This window comes from Gymnoscopelus braueri, assembly GCF_963280865.1.
Source record: "Gymnoscopelus braueri genome assembly, chromosome: 5".
Classification (NCBI taxonomy): domain Eukaryota; kingdom Metazoa; phylum Chordata; class Actinopteri; order Myctophiformes; family Myctophidae; genus Gymnoscopelus; species Gymnoscopelus braueri.
Window position 1 is genome coordinate 5,162,784 of NC_137606.1, and position 16,525 is coordinate 5,179,308.

Below are 16,525 nucleotides of genomic sequence, written 5' to 3' on the forward strand. Positions count from 1 at the left end.
TAGCATTAAAACAGAACCCATGGCATCAAAGGTAGATAAACAACCATCAATCAACTAAGATGAACACCTACAACTGTAAGTAAATATCAAAAACCCTTTGGTTGGTGGTCATTTACAAGCACCTCTTGTGTCATTAAGGAAAATATGATAGGATTGAGCAGAGATGGTATGATGTGTGTTAAAGAGGAGTGTAGGATATATTGGATAACATAATTGGAAAAAAGTAAACATTAATTGATTGATCAGTTTTCTAATCTTGAGGCCTTCATTATTCTCCTGCTCCTTAATTGACTAACAACAGGTGAGGTTTTTATAGCATTGAAACACTCCTCTCCTGTTGCAATCTTGGTTAGTGCTATGACAATACAAATATATGTCATCACTATCAGTATAATAGGAATACATATAATTATGATGAAACATACATGCCATTATGTTATTAAAGACAAGTCATTACAGGCAAGTAAGTATATGTGGGTTTGTGATCACAGAAGAAGCTCTTAATCACCAGAGAGCCACAAAAAGACAGGCGATCTAAGGTGACTCTCCATCAAACAGACTCGTTCAGACTATTTCAGACTACTTCAGACTGCAACAGACTGGTATTTGGTTGGCAAAAGTTGGCATTTAGTCTGTCAGCCGACGTGCCCATTGAAATGCTAATGCGTTATAACTTCCAGCCCAATGTGGGAACCCATCGACAAATAAAAAGGAAAAACATCGCCCTCTGCTGTTCTTGAGAGATTACTTTCAGCCTAACCTGCCAGCGTTGCCAGGTCTGCTTATTATAAGCGACTTTGGGCTTGTTTCCCTGCAAAGTCACTTGTAAATATAGGGATGTTCCCAGCGTTTTTTCTTCACTGACGTGCAGTGGTGTAAAGTAACTAGTACATTTACTCAAGTACTGTACTTAAGTACAATTTTGAGGTACTTTTACTTTACTGGAGTATTTCCAATTGTCTATACTTTTACTCCACAACAATTATTTGAAATGTTTAGTTACTAGTTACTTTGCAGATATAAATCATTATAAAACATACATTAACCACTTTAGCCCTATATTATACCTATAAGCTATTTGATAATAGCAGATCTACAAGCTCACAACGTGTTGCTATGCACGCGTTCTGAGCTTGTAGATCTGCTATTTTCAAACATTTTAGTACTTTTACTTTTGGTACTTTAGGTACATTTTTATACCAATACTTTAGTACTTTTACGTAAATGTTGAATTCCGGACTTTTACTTGTAACAGACTCAGAGTACATCTATTGCATTGATACTTTTACTCAAGTAAAACATTTGAGTACTTTTTCAACCACTGCTGACGTGTAAACAACATTTTTGAAAAAGAAAACGGTTATTCGAATAATAAAAAATAAATACATTAATTAATTTATTGAAATTAACACCCAGAAAATAGCCAAAACTGAGCACATTTCGATCTATAAGGCCAAATCTAATTTGAAAAAAATATATTAAGAGTATATGAAAGCCAATTAAAATGTTTATACTATTGGAATCTTACACACCTGCTCCCAATAAATTACATCACCACAGCGCAAAAGTAGGTCAAATCAATCAATCTCTCTCTCTGGGAGCGACAACGAGAAACAGTGAATGTAGGTTTTCATAGACATGGTCGCTTGTTTCTCTCACATAATCTGGCAACACCGACAGCCCTCGCGGTGTTGTTGTCACTTCTTCTCTGCAACATGGCTACTCCCAGTCGGGCCCCAGTCGGCCAAATAACTGAACATGTTCGGTCGGCTCTGGGTCGGCCGAAAAGGTCCCGACGGACTACCCGACGGACCCCTAACCGACTGGACGACTATATCGAACGCTTCCCGACGGCAAGTTGGCCCAAAGTCGGTCTGGTGGAGAGTGGGCTTAAAGCTAATAGTGGATGCTACTATGCTGACCAAGAAACCCCACACAAATATCAGTATGGCAGCAATGGTCTGTTGGTCACAATCGCATGGTACCTTAGAGGGAAGGAAATTGCAACAAATCTGTCACCTCATCATCAGAATCAGCTGCAAAGTAGTGTATATTTGTCTGTTTTCTTAAATGTCATCATGATTTGAGTGCGTGGGGATCTCATTTTAAATAAGCCATTGTTAATGAGCGATCCAGTTTAGAGGACCTTGTATTGTGAATTGTACTCTTTTCTAAATAAGGTATTCAATCAATCAGCTTTATTGTCACATCACAGGTTTACAGAAGTAAATAAGTGGGTGAAATTCGTTTTCGTGCATAGTTCCCATCGTATCGTTATTTCAATAGAAAAAATAAGGGGAAGAAGAAAAGGGGGGAGGGGCAAGTGGGAAAGGAGATCAAACAAGAGAACAAAAAACCCAAACAAGTTATCTACATATTTACACAATATTACCTGATATAAGATATAAAGGTGCGTGAGCATAGCAGTCGATGTATACTGTGCATGATATACTTATGGACGTTAGTTAAGGTGCTAGAAAAAACACAATAAAAAGACAAAAGTCAGTGCGTTGTACATGGGATTAAGGTGCAAAATGTCAGTGCGTGTTGACCGCATAATCCACATAAGGTAGACTGACACTGGTATATCCACAAGTAGGTACAAGGAAGAGCAAAGGTCCGAGACCAGCCTGACAGCACCACCTGTCATCAGTCTGATGGCAGCCAGGTGAAAACTGTTCCAGAAGCAGTGCTGCTCTTGATACTGCAGGCCCGTAGGAGTTTGGACAGTTTGTGACTTGGGTGATGCTTGTCCTGCCATCACTACGAGTGTCCAAGACTGCAAACTTGTAAAAAACAAAACAAAGAACATATAACTTAAGCTGGCATCATAAACAATGTATCTCCTGTCAAACAGGAACGTGTCTAGGAGCTTTTGTGTAAGAGCCGTGCTCTCATACAAATCTGTCAAAGCCAGATTGAAGACGATCACGTATTTAGCCGCTTGGAGGGTCTTGACCTGGAAGATGACCAAGAGGAGGAGGGCATTTCCAAAAAGAGTTGCAGCATAAACAAAACACGCAGCAACACAAGTAATTAACATGAGGAATGTTGGAGAATCCACTGAGGTAGAACTTGGCAGGGCGAACAAATGTGGCATTGATGGTAAGTGATTGCTGCTCGTGGCCCATCACAACCTGCTGTTTACTTATAATAAATAATACATAGGACACAGAAGGAAGATACAATAAACATGAACATTGTTGTACATTGACACAAGAACATCACTGTACATTGTCCTATTTTATTGTCAAAGTCGTTTTTCTAACTCCCCTCAGCCCTATAAGTGTTTAAATGTATCATTATGTTAAAATGATGTGTTTGCACTGGTACAGAGGCTTCACTTTTTTTTTTTTTGCCTCAGCGGCGGTGTGACTATCCTGGCATTTGGTTTTGATCGGGAGGGCCCAGACCTCCCCCACCCTTGATTTCTTAACGACTTAAACCTTAAACTTATACTAAATTAATACTTTAGTGACCGGTGTCCCCCTGGGGCATTATAATTGGTCCTCTATACCGAATCTCTTTGCCGAGAATAGACTATGTACAAGTTCACAATGCATCCCTTTTTTAGATTAGGAGAAGGCAGAATGTGCAAGGCAGTGAAGGCTTGTCAACTGAACCCCCCATGGGGAACAATTAGGGAGGTTGGTAAATACAGGATCAAGTAAGATGGCTGTCCTAAGAGACACAGAGGTTGTGTATCTGTTGAAGTGTGGCCATGGAAACTCCTCTGGGGGTCGGCTCACAGGAGGGTAGACAGACCTGTTTTTTACATCGGAAACTGTCGGTCAAAAAGTTTAGACTACACTGTAACATCAGGAGTGTCAAAAAGTGTGAAAATATATATATATAAAATGAATATAATTAAATTAAATAAATAAGAAATTGCTGCTACTCTACGCATTCTAATGCTTATTGTTATTGTTCAAATTGCACATGCACACGCAAACACAGACGCACGCACACACGCGCACACAAACTAATTTGTACTTATCTTTGCTTATTACAAAATGTAACAAAAATGGTGACTGTGTGCGTGCGTGCGTAGGTGCGTGCGTGCGTGCGTGCGTGCGGGTTGTTTGCAAGTGTATGCAGGGATTTGCATACAGGGACTGAAGCAGGGAGGAATTCAATCTATTCCCTATTTATTTTAAAGGTCTCTGTGGGAACATCTAAACATGTCTAATATACCATTACCCAGGGAGCTAATGAGGCTCCTCATTAATTCAATGATCATAATATGTAATTAATAGAGGCTCCCCACAGTCATGGCTGTATGTGTTAGTCAATTGAGGAGCAGGAGAATAATGAAGGCCTCAAGATTAGAAAACTGATCAATCAATTCATGTTTTCTGTTAGCATTTTTTCCCTGTGATACAGAGGTTGTCCAAGCTTGAAATCAATGTGTACGGTGCACAATGCACAACCGGTTTATCGGTAGTTAATAGGTGGGCAGTCTGGCCACATCCCCGGGTATGGACTAGAAATATGTTGTCTTTATAGCTCTGTACCCATGCAAAGCAATGCAAACACCTAAATAACCACCGATAAAGTGGTCCCGATAAAGTGGTCACCAATAAAGGGAGGATATGCACACTATGCAGACTTTGGGAGCAGAACAGCGACTAAAACCACACACTTTGTTAGAGGAGCACTGCTCATTTAATCCTCCATGCAGCAACGGTTGATTGGGCTAAAGGTTGTGGGTTTCTGTGTGGGCATGGCGCCAGGATGATATGACTGAGGGGGCAGTTGAAAATGGTGAGGGGGCATATTTAATATAGTAAAACAATATGGTGTCATTCTGCTATTCATTGATTTAATAATCTTAAAAGCTTAATAACAGACACAAGTTATTTCACAGTGAAGAAGCCATAAGCCTGCGTTTCCTCGTTGATTTAAATAATCTTAAAAGCTTAATAACAGACACAAGTTATTTCACAGTGAAGAAGCCATAAGCCTGCGTTTCCTCGTTGATTTAAATAATCTTACACAGAACCATACAGGACACCACAGGCCACGCAATTCTCTCTCTCTCTCTCTCTCTCTCTCTCTCTCTCTCTCTCTCTCTCTCTCTCTCTCTCTCTCTCTCTCTCTCTCTTGTTGACCAAAGATTGTTTTTAGTTTTCTTTCAGTGAGCCAACACTCTAACACTCCACACGAGTCAAACGCACTATACAAACTGCATGTCTGACGCCTCAGCATGCAAGATGCAAGTGTTGGCTTGACACATCTGATGCGTGTGTGACCGGGCCCTCAAGCTTCTCCCAGGTTTGGATGCAGGCTGTCTGATTGCCAATGAGGCCCATGTCTCCCAAACTCTGCTGCCGCTCCACCCTCCAATCACCACTGAGCACTGAAAACATAGAGGTACAAACACAAAAACTACGGCCCTAACACCTATAGCGTCCCTATTCTGGGCATGCTATAATAGGCATACATTTGCCGAAAATAGCAGATCTACAATCTCACAACTTGTAGCTTGTAGATCTGCTATTTTGGTGAAGAGATTTGTTGTAGAGGGATAAAATGAGTTAAGGATAGACCGCTGGGGTCAAAAGGGTGTAAGTGGTTATGGTCCCTGTCCACATGTCCCATGGTATACGTCCTTAGAAAAAAAAGGAAAAGAAAAAAGAAAATCTCAGTTCATATCAATTATTAGCAAGAGAGGAGTGAGGACAGGAGGAGGAGGGGTTGATGAGTGATGAAACAGAGAGAGGGACGTTGGGGAAGAGGGACTCCAGAGAATGAGGGCGAAGGAGAAGGACAACAGTATGGATGATAAAAAGCTGTGACAGAGACCTTTAGCCAGAGAGCTGTCCAGACCTCGGCAGCTTCTCTCCTCCTCGTCTCTCTGATGATGGAGATTCTGGAAGGAGACGTGCTCTGCTTTCCACAATTCCCCAACACCTCCTGCAGGAGGCTGGAACGTCCCTACTATGAGGAAGTTTCCTTGTTCGTTCTGATGCAAACCCTCTCTCTGCTCACCGTGAAACTCAACCTACTGGTCATCATCTCCATCTCACACTTCAGGTGGGGTAATCATTCTCAGCAGAGCCCATGTTATGCTTTTGACTTTGATGGCACAAATGCTTTAATGTACCTCTGCTTAATTGTATGTTAACCAGACAGACTTATTTATTATTTTACTTATTCTGGGGTGACTATTCTGCAAAAATAACCGATATACAAGCTTGTAGATCGATAAAGAGATTTGGTGTGAAGGGAAAAATAGGATCAAGCCCTGGGGGACTCCAGTCAACTGGTTTAAGTAAACATACTTCAAAAATATTCCTATCCGTTTCCAGGCAGCTCCACACCCCGACCAACTTTCTCCTCCTCTCCCTGGCTGTCTCAGACCTCCTCGTAGGTCTGCTGGTGATGCCAGTTGAAGAAATCCGCCTCATAACCGCCTGTTGGTTTCTTGGTGACTTCATGTGTGATCAGTTTACCTTATTTCTCCTTATACTTATTTCCTCCTCAGTAGGAACCATGGTGCTCATAGCAGTCGACCGTTACGTGGCTATTTGCGAACCTTTGCAGTACACCAACAAAATCACTAAAAGAAGAGTGATTATCACTGTGTGTCTCTGCTGGGTCTGCTCTGTTTCCTACAACGTTGTGATAATGAAGGGGTTGAGTCATTCAGGCAGAGACAACTGTTATGGAGAGTGTAATGTGGTCCTTATCTACGTTGTATTTGTTATCGATGTTGTTATAACTTTCATCTGTCCTTTGATTGAATATTTTATTAGGCAAAAAATGTAAAACAGCACAGTTACATTTAAAATACTTTGTCTAACAGGTCCGTTCATAAAAGTCCTTGCGGACTTGTTTCCAATGAGGGCCTTGGTATTTAATTCATAGGCATATATAGTGGCACCACAGTTCAAATATCATTACAAAATAAACAGCCAAAAAACAATATATAACACTATGTACAACAAAAAAAAAAAAGAGAGGGGAAAAAAAATATGTACAAGAACAGGGGGGGGGGGGTCTGCTGTCTAACGGGAAAATGGTACTACCTCCACCTTTGGCCTCCTGAAAGGTGATTTTTTAAGGCTCTTTTAAATGAGCCCAGCGAACTGCATTTTTTGAGGGATGGAGTTAGACTATTCCAATCCTGGGTGGCAGTGCTGTAGAAGGAGAATTTGCCCATGTTTGATTTATGGGTGGGTGGTACCAAATTGTTGTTAACGCTCCCTCTGGTATTGTGACTGTGGGTGTCGCTAACCTTTTGGAGGTATTTACTCAGATATGCGGGAATTGTGGGCATATCGGGCAAATTTGCATTTACAATTTTGAAGGCCAGTCCCATTTTTAGTTGTTTAACCCTGTCTTCCACCCTGAGCCAGCCTAGGCTGGCAAAATGGGTGGGAGAAAGGTGGGTCATGGGCCCCAATCCGAGGAGTAGCCGAATCAGTTTGTTTTGGGAGGTTTGAAGCTTAGTCTTCAGTGACACTGAGGTGTTGGAGTACCAGGAGGTGCAAGCATAGTCAAAAAGTGGTTGAATCAGGGCCCCAGAGAGGGTCCTGAGGGCCTGAGGGTTGACAAAAGAGGAAACTCTGCCCATAAATTTGGTTCTCTGGTTTACTCTTTTGACCACCTTTGTAGCCATGCTATCACCTGTCAGGTATTTGTCAAGTACACAACCCAAATAGGTAATCTCTTCTTTGCTAGAGATAATTTTGTCATCGACTTTGACCTTGAAATCATTTACATCCATCTGTCTGAGGGAATGTTTGGTCCCAAAGAGAATGGATTCAGTTTTCCCAAGGTGTAGTGACAGTTTGTTATCGGTAAGCCAAGTACGGATTTTTGAGAGTTCGGAGCTGAGCGCCTCCTCAACTTGCAACTTGTCCTCTCCCGAGATCAGGAGTGCCGAGTCATCAGCGAACAGGAACAATTTGCAGTTACAGGCAGCACTCATGTCGTTAATGTATAGAAGAAACAGTAACGGCCCTAGAATGCTGCCCTGAGGAACCCCACAGCTCACCGGGAGGGATGAGGACATGGTTCCGTTGATGTCAACCACTTGTTCTCTTCCCTCCAGGTAAGATCTCATCCAGTTTAGTGATGTGCAGTCAAAACCAATCGCCCTCAGCTTATCAAGTAAAATTGAGTGGTTTACAGTGTCGAACGCTTTTTGGAGGTCCAACATGACCATGCCGCAGTATTTGCCCGCGTCTACCTCACGTTTGATGTAGTCGGTCAGATACAGTAGGCATGTGTCAGTGGAATGGGAGGTTCTGAAGCCCGATTGGAATTCAAACAACAGTTTATGCTCGCTGAGGTAGCTGTTGATTTGTTCTTGAATTAATCGCTCTACAACCTTTGAGATGGAACAAAGGATGGAAACAGGCCTATAGTTGCCAGGTTCTAATTTGCTTCCTTTTTTATGCAGAGGGATTACTCTTGCCAACTTGAAATCCTGTGGGACGTGACACTGGCTGATGGATAGGTTTGTGATTTGGGCTACTATGGGGGCAATAGCAGTAGCTGCGTCTCTGAGGAATCTGGTGGGGATATTGTCAAGGCCGGTGGCCTTGTTTGGCTGGAGGGCGAGTAGTTTTTTCTGCACATCATCAGCATTTACTGGTTTGAATGAAAAGGAGTCTTTTTTAGCCCCTAGTTTAACATAGTGAGCATGGATGTGGTCAGAGCCGTACAAACCTGAATGCTGAGGAAGTTTGCTTACCAACTGGGTTGCAATGGTGGTAAAAAAGCTGTTAAAACAGTTTGCTACCGCTTGCTTGTCGGTAATGAGCACGCCACTTGAAATAATGCAGATGTTTGTAGCTTTGGTTTGAATTTTGTTGTTGCAGCCCAATTTCTGTAGCGCTTCCCACAGCTTTTGTGGGTGGCTTTTGTTTGCCTCAATACTTTCATTTAAGAAATTCTTTTTGGCAGTTTTGACCAATTTGTTTACTACATTTCGTTGATTTCTGCATCTTTCAAGTAGTTGCACATCTTTGCATTTCCTGAACTCAGAGTACATTTTGTTTCTGAGTTTGATTGCATTTAGGATGTCTCCATTCATCCAGGGTTGTGTACGGGCTCTGACTCTCACCACCTTCTTGGGCGCTAGGCTATCAATAACAGACACAAAAGCAGTTTTGAAACCAGTCCAAGACTCCTCAGCCGAGGAGCCACCGAGTACATTTGACCAATCCACTTTCTCAAGAGCTGTTGTGAGAGCTTCTGATGAGTAAGTTTTCACAGCTCTGCAGCTGATCGTGCTATGACAATCAACTACAGATCTGTGAAGCCTACGCGTGCAGAAAATGATGTTATGGTCGCTTAGACTGCACTCAATGACTCCACTTAAAGGAATCCTCGACTGGTCTGATGTCAAAATGAGGTCAATGATGGTCTGAGAAGTGGGGCCTACCCTTGTGATATTTTTTATCATTTGGGTGAGGCTATGCATGTCACAGAATTTTTTGAAAGATTTAAATATGGCGGCGTCTTTCCGGAGTACATCCGTATTGTAGTCGCCAATCAAAATCAATTCCGAATTTCCAATGATTGCCATGTGCTCCTCTAATAAATCATAAAACTCATTTTGACCTGGGGGCCTGTAGATTGCGCCAATTATCAGGGGTTTAGCGTGAGGATAGGTGATTTTTATCCAGACCGATTCCGTGGAGTTGTTCTCCAATTTTGGGTACACATTGAAAATGATGTCAGATCTCACATAAATGCATACCCCTCCTCCACAAAGAGTTCTGTCTTTCCTAATGACATTGTAGCCTATAATCTCAATTTCAGAATCGTCTACTGTGTCCAGTGACTGTCATCATAGTTCTGTATGGTATGGTGTTTGTGGTTAGCCTGGTAAACCCTCCCTCCGGAAATCTAATTTCTATTTGATTCCTGGAGTGAGTCTGGCATGAACCGCCTCTCTGCAATATTGGCTGTGTATGCCAAACGGACGCGCCTATCAGCGTCGTCGCACATCGTTCTGTGATTGACAGCGACAGTTGGCCAATCAGGTGGCGAGTTCGAGTGAGCCCAAAACACGAACGGCAGCCATCTTTTTCTGTGGGCAGTTTTCTCCGCTATTTTTTTACTTCAAAAAGCTCTCTAACTTCTATTTTGAGGCACGGAATTTACTTATAAGATATCGTTTGGATAGAATTTAGTTGTTTAACTTCATATATGTGGTCAATTAATCATGACAAAGCCTATTTAAAAAAAAAAAATTAGAGAACCGGTAGGGGCGGGCAGTGACACCATTGTACCCGAAAAAGGCAACCCATTTTCGGTATGGCTGTCTCAAAAGTCCCGTCGCGTCACATTAAGACTGGTGAACTGCTGATTGGCTGAAGGGGAAAAATTATCATTGGCTGAAGGGGTTGTCAGTCAACGGTATTACTCCCGCCCAACTCCAGCACAGCCAATATTGCAGACAGGCGGATCAGGCCAGACTCACTCCTGAAATGAAATGGAATTGAGATTTCCGGAGGGAGGGTTTACCAGGCTAGTTTGTGGTGGCTGTGTCTCAGGCACGGGCCATGAAGTCTCACTCATTTAGAGTCGTTCGGTTCGGTGTCGCAAACAGATCAAGGCTAAAAGCAGCAAGGACTCTCGGTACGGTCATAGTTGTGTTCCTATTATGCATCTGTCCGTATTACATTCCCCTTGTTTTAGGCAGGGATAATGACACAGCATTTGTTATGCCTGTTTTCCTTTGGGTGATATATCTTAACTCCTGTGTGAATCCTCTCATCTATGCCTTTGTCTACCCCTGGTTTAGAAAAGCTATTAAACTCATTGTTACACTTCAGATACTGAAGCCTGGTTCCTGTGAGATCAACATACTGTCGAGTTAAACGATGGAGAGGTCAAAATGATACAATATCTGTACCCATTTAAAAACCTATATTTTGCTGTATTTCAAATAGTGAACGCCTATTTTGACCTTCCCAGAATACGAACACTGGGGCTGTGGTTAAATAGGAAATTGTAAACTCATTTGATAAGTATGATATTGTTTCAATATAATAATCCCAATCAATGTAGCAAACCAAAGTTATATTGTTTTGTTGATAACGACTTAATAACGACACAAGTTATTTCACAGTGAAGAAGCTATGATGATTTAAATAACCTTACACAGAACCATACAGGACACACCACATGCCACGCAATCCTCTCTCTCTCTCTCTCTCTCTCTCTCTCTCTCTCTCTCTCTCTCTCTCTCTCTCTCTCTCTCTCTCTCTCTCTCTCTCTCTCTCTCTCTCTCGTTGACCAAATCTTGTTTTTAGTTTTCTTTCAGTGAGCCAACACTCAACACTCCACATGAGTCAAACGAACTATACACACCGGAAAACCGGCACTACCCTCAGCCCTGCAAGACAACATGGGAAACGGGCATGTCTGATGCCTCAGCATGCAAGATGCAAGTGTTGGCTCGACACGTCTGAAGCGTATGTGACCGGGCCCTCGAGCTTGGATGCAGACTGTCTAATTGCCAATGAGGCCCATGTCTCCCAAACTCTGCTGCTGCTCAGAATACGGACACTGGGGTTGTGGTTAAATAGGAAATATAGCAAACCAAAGTTATATATATTGTTTTTTGCTATGACATTCCACACACATACTCTGTGTCTATGTACACTCATAGTTGATAGATTTACGTTCATATTTACTGGTAACAGATTATACTTTATACGTATATTTATTCATATAATATAATTATTTTAACTAAATATGTATGCCAACGATCTGTACACATCTCATGCATATTTTTAAATGGTATATTACAAACAAATGACTTTAAAGTTTTGAGCTATGGGTATCCATTTCTGCATTGTTTTATATTTGTGGAAAAAAGTGCATAAAGTACAGTCCGTCATGGGATTGTCAAAAATGATCTACAGTAAGATATTGTAACATATTTTAGGTTTTAAACTTGCTTCGCCATCAAAGTGTACTGCATTTTACCCTAAATAATCAAGTGGGAAAGGCCTGGGATTATAACCTACCTTAACAACTTTTCATTCCAGCCAATACGTGACTATAATTATGATCAGCTTTATGATTCTAAATTGTATATTCCATATCCTCTGTCCCAGGAGAGGTACAATATTGTACAGGTAATGTAATACTATGAGTAATGCAGTAGCATTACTCATAGTATTACCTTACCTGTATTATAACTTTTAAAATGTCCTCTTTTATTACTGTATATTTTATTTTGCATTATGTTGGACATTACTATTATCATTAGAATAAGGAGTCTTGAATACTCCTAAGAGACTGGACTGGAGGTTTCTTTAAGAAGATATTGTATATCAGTGATTGTACAATGCTGAGGTAACTGAAACTTGCTCTGATATTCCCTTCGCTGTATAAGCTAGAGTTTCGTCAAGTCAAAAAACATCTATGGATGATTAGTATTGTCTTTAGTTACCTGTGCCTGTGATGCCTCTCTGGGCATTTCTTTTCTAGGTCTGATGCTTTGTTAAATGTGTGATGTGATTTCTGTTTCATATGTGTGTATGTGCATGTGTGTATGTGCATGTAACACACATTACATGCACATGATTACATAATGGATGAATATGGAAATAAAAGTCAAGTGCCCAAAAAAATAAGAAGAGAATTATGTGTTTTATTTATTTTCTATGTTGTTTATATGCTCATAAGTGATGCATACTTTTCATTGGTTCAGTATTTATACAACCCACTGACACATTTAACCACTTTAACTTTCACTTATTTCTTCCTTTTCTTTTAATAGCAAAAAACGCTACTTAGCATGTAGATCTGCAATTTTTGCTGCTTTTGTGGGACACTGTAGTACGACGAAGTAGGGCTTTAATTCACGAAAATACATACAAAGTTGAAATATGGAGATACAAGGTTTCTGCCCGAAAGCAATGAGGCTCTACAGAGGTAAAGGAGCCACAGGCTCAGGCTATAAGCCTGGAGATTGTGACAGAATAGGAGATTGGGAGATTGTGAATGAGGGATCAATATTTTAGAAATAGTTCATCTTTTAGGCTACTCAAGGGGGACAACGCCCGTCGCAAATTGATAATGTAATTTGTCCATGTGTGGTCCAGCCCTATGGAATGTAACTAAAAACTTTTTTTTGGTTAACACATGCATTCGACATGGAGAGATTACATCATCAACTTGCGACGTGCGTTGCCCCCCCCTTGAGTGAAAGATGAACTATTTCTAAAATAGATACAATATGTTAGGTGTTTTTTATTTTTGTTATAGAGGGCAATTATAATGTATTAAGGCATATAAGGCTTATTAGCCAGGGATCCTTTTAATTCCACTGTCCTCATATCACACAAATACCAATACCAAGTTGGGGTCTAAGTGGTCCACAATAAAACTAAATAAAATAATGGGAAAATAGAGAAGAATAAATAAATACAATCTTCTCGTTCCTACACTACTGAATGCATGGTCTTGGTTTTGGGGGGGGGGGGGTGCCGTAGCCTGGATGTTTCTTCTCAGATCCAGTAGCTAGGAGAAGTCACTGTGTGATTCCACCTTTTCTTTCTCGTACAATTCCTTATCCCTCTGGTGTACAATCCATGCGGAGTTGAGGTAGGAATCCATAATCCACAGGATGAGAATAAGGAAAATGACGGGGGGACGCAGTTGGGTTCTCCTCAGAAAGACTAAACTTTTTGTTTAGATTTTTCTGGAGAGCTCGCGGGAGCTCGCGAGAGAGCGATTGTCCATGCGACTGTTCATGTCGGCTGGCATCAGCTTTTAATATTTCAATCAATTCATATTTTCTGTTAGCATATTTTCCCTGTGATACAGAGGTTGTCCAAGCTTGAAATCAATGTATGTACGGTGCACAATGCACAACAGGTTTATAGGTAGTTAAGGTGGGCAGTCTGTCTCGCCAAATCCTCGGGTATGGACTAGTAATATTTTGTATGTATAGCTCTGTACCCATGCGAAGCAATGCAAACACCTAAATAACCACCAATAAAGTGGTCCCGATAAATGGTCACCGATAAAGGGGGGGTCTGCACATTATGCAGACTTTGGGAGCACAACAGCGACTAAAACCGCACACTTTTGGAGAGGAGCACTGCTAAACGTTGTGGGTGTCAATAAACGCTCTGTGCGGGCATGGCGCCAGGATGAATTGACTGAGGGGGCAGTTGAAAATGGCGAGGGGGCATATATAATATAGTGATACAATATCTCTCTCTCTCTCTCTCTCTCGCTCTCTCTCTCTCTCTCTCTCTCTCTCTCTCTCTCTCTCTCTCTCTCTGTCGTTGACCAAATCTTGTTTTTAGTTTTCTTTCAGTGAGCCAACACTCAACACTGCATGAGTCAAACGAACTATTATACACCGGAAAAAAGACACTCTCCTCAGCCCTGCAAGACAACATGGGAAACAGGCATGTCTGACGCCTCAGCATGCAAGATGCAAGTGTTGGCTCGACACGTCTGAAGCGTGTGTGACCGGGCCCTCAAGCTTCTCCCAGGTTTGGATGCAGGCTGTCTGATTGCCAATGAGGCCCATGTCTCCCAAACTCTGCTGCCGCTCCACCCTCCAATCACCATTGAGCACTGAAAACAGAATGATACAAAAAAAAAACTGCGGCCCTAACACCTATAGCGTCCCTATTCTGGGCATGCCATAATAGGCAAACATTTGCCGAATAGCCTATAGCAGATCTACAATCTCACAGCTTGTAGCTTTTAGATCTGCTATTTTGGTCAAGAGAATTTTGTTGTAGAGGGAAAAGATTTGTTAAGGATAGACCACTGGGGGACCCCGGTCAATAGGGTTTAAGTGGTTATGGTCCCTGTCCACATGTCCCATGGTATTGGTATTAGAAAAAAATAAATAGAAAAAAGAAAATCTCAGTTCATGTCAATTATTTTCCTCCCCCCAGAGTTTAGCTCTGGACAATCACACAGACTCACAGACAGATTCACAGACAGACCCATTTCTATACGGCTCGCTGTCTAGAAATGAGAGGAAGTAAACTTAGAAGAGAGGAACCAAACAAGACGAGAAGTAAGCAAGAGAGGAGTGAGGACAGGAGGAGGAGGGGTTGATGAGTGATGAAACAGAGAGAGGGACGCTGGGGAAGAAGAGAGACTCCAGAGAATGAGGGCGAAGGAAAAAGACAACAGTATGGGCGATAAAAAGCTGTGTCAGAGACCTTTAGCCAAAGAGCTGTCCAGATCTCGGCAGCTTCTCTCCTCCTCGTCTCTCTGATGATGGAGATTGTGGAAGGAGACGCGCTCTGCTTTCCACAACTCCCCAACACCTCCTGCAGGAGGCTGGAACGTCCCTACTATGAGGAAGTCTCCCTGTTCATTCTGATGCAAACCCTCTCTCTGCTCACCGTGAAACTCAACCTACTGGTCATCATCTCCATCTCACACTTCAGGTGGGGTTATCATTCTCAGTACAGCCCATATTATTCTGTTGACTTTTGTACACACAAGCTATGCTTTATTTTATGTTAACCACAAAGACCCTATTTATCTATTTACTTATTCTGGGGTGACTATTCTGCAAAAATAACCGATATTAAAGCTTGTAGATCGGCTATATTTGGTAAAGAGATTTGGTGTGAAGGGGAAAATAGGATCAAGCCCTGTGGGACTCCAGTCAACTATATGGTTTAAGTCGTTAATTAACAATATGAAACATACTTAAAAAATATTCTTATCCTTTTCCAGGCTGCTCCACACCCCGACCAACTTTCTCCTCCTCTCCCTGGCTGTCTCAGATTTTCTTATAGGCCTCGTGGTGATGCCAGTTGAAGCAATCCGCGTCATAACCGCCTGCTGGTTTCTTGGTGACTTCATGTGTGATCAGTTTGCCTTACTTGTCCTTATAATTATCTCCTCCTCAGTAGGAACCATGGTGCTCATAGCGGTCGACCGTTACGTGGCTATTTGTGAACCTTTGCAGTACACTAACAAAATCACAAAAAAATAGTTCAAATCACTGTGTGTCTCTGCTGGGTCTGCTCTGTTTCCTACAACGTTGTGATAATGACAAAGGGGTTGAGTCATTCAAGCAGAGGCTATTATGGAGAGTTTAATGTGGTCGTTATCTACTGTGCAGGAGTTATCACTGTTGTTATAACTTTCATTTGTCCAGTGACTGTCATCATAGTTCTGTATGGTAGAGTGTTTGTGGTGGCTGTGTCTCAGGCACGGGCCATGAAGCAGACAATTGGACTCGAGTCATAGTGAGACTCGAGTCGCATATTTGACGACTTGCGACTCGACTCGAACTTTGAATGTAAAGACTTGCGACTCGACTCGGACTTGGAAGGTAAAAGATCAACGAGACTTGAGATTCGACTCGGACTTGCTAGCCAATGACTCCCGACTTGACTCGACTCGAGACAAGATGACTCGGATGACTCGTTTAGTTTTTTTCCCTGTGAATGATCTGTGTGTGAAATGCGCTCTCTCTTTATACAAACCCATGCTCACTCTACCGCAAATGCCTCTCTCTCTTTACACAAACCCATGCTCACTCTACCGCAAATGTGCT

At 41.9% G+C, this 16,525-nt stretch overlaps 2 protein-coding genes and 1 pseudogene across 3 annotated transcripts; 2 read left to right on the forward strand and 1 right to left on the reverse strand.

The window, feature by feature from the left end:
• Window positions 1–431: 431 nt before the first annotated feature.
• On the reverse strand, window positions 432–3,131 carry LOC308085225 (olfactory receptor 52E8-like; annotated as a pseudogene). The gene is made up of 2 exons: window positions 2,580–3,131; window positions 432–545 (listed from the first exon to the last, which is right to left on the reverse strand). The product of its transcript is annotated as an olfactory receptor 52E8-like (transcript).
• Window positions 3,132–3,672: 541 nt separating this feature from the next.
• Window positions 3,673–10,841, forward strand: LOC308085226 (trace amine-associated receptor 1-like; the record flags this gene model as incomplete). The annotated part of the gene is made up of 4 exons (XM_080428306.1): window positions 3,673–3,755; window positions 5,923–6,036; window positions 6,312–6,638; window positions 10,571–10,841. 4 exons carry the CDS (start codon window positions 3,673–3,675, stop codon window positions 10,839–10,841), a joined length of 795 nt encoding a protein of 264 aa, XP_080284432.1.
• Window positions 10,842–15,225: 4,384 nt separating this feature from the next.
• On the forward strand, window positions 15,226–16,215 carry LOC308085227 (trace amine-associated receptor 3-like; the record flags this gene model as incomplete). The annotated part of the gene is given in 3 exon segments (XM_080428307.1): window positions 15,226–15,401; window positions 15,697–15,953; window positions 15,956–16,215. Coding segments are annotated over 3 exon segments (693 nt in total).
• Between the last annotated feature and the right edge of the window lie 310 nt (window positions 16,216–16,525).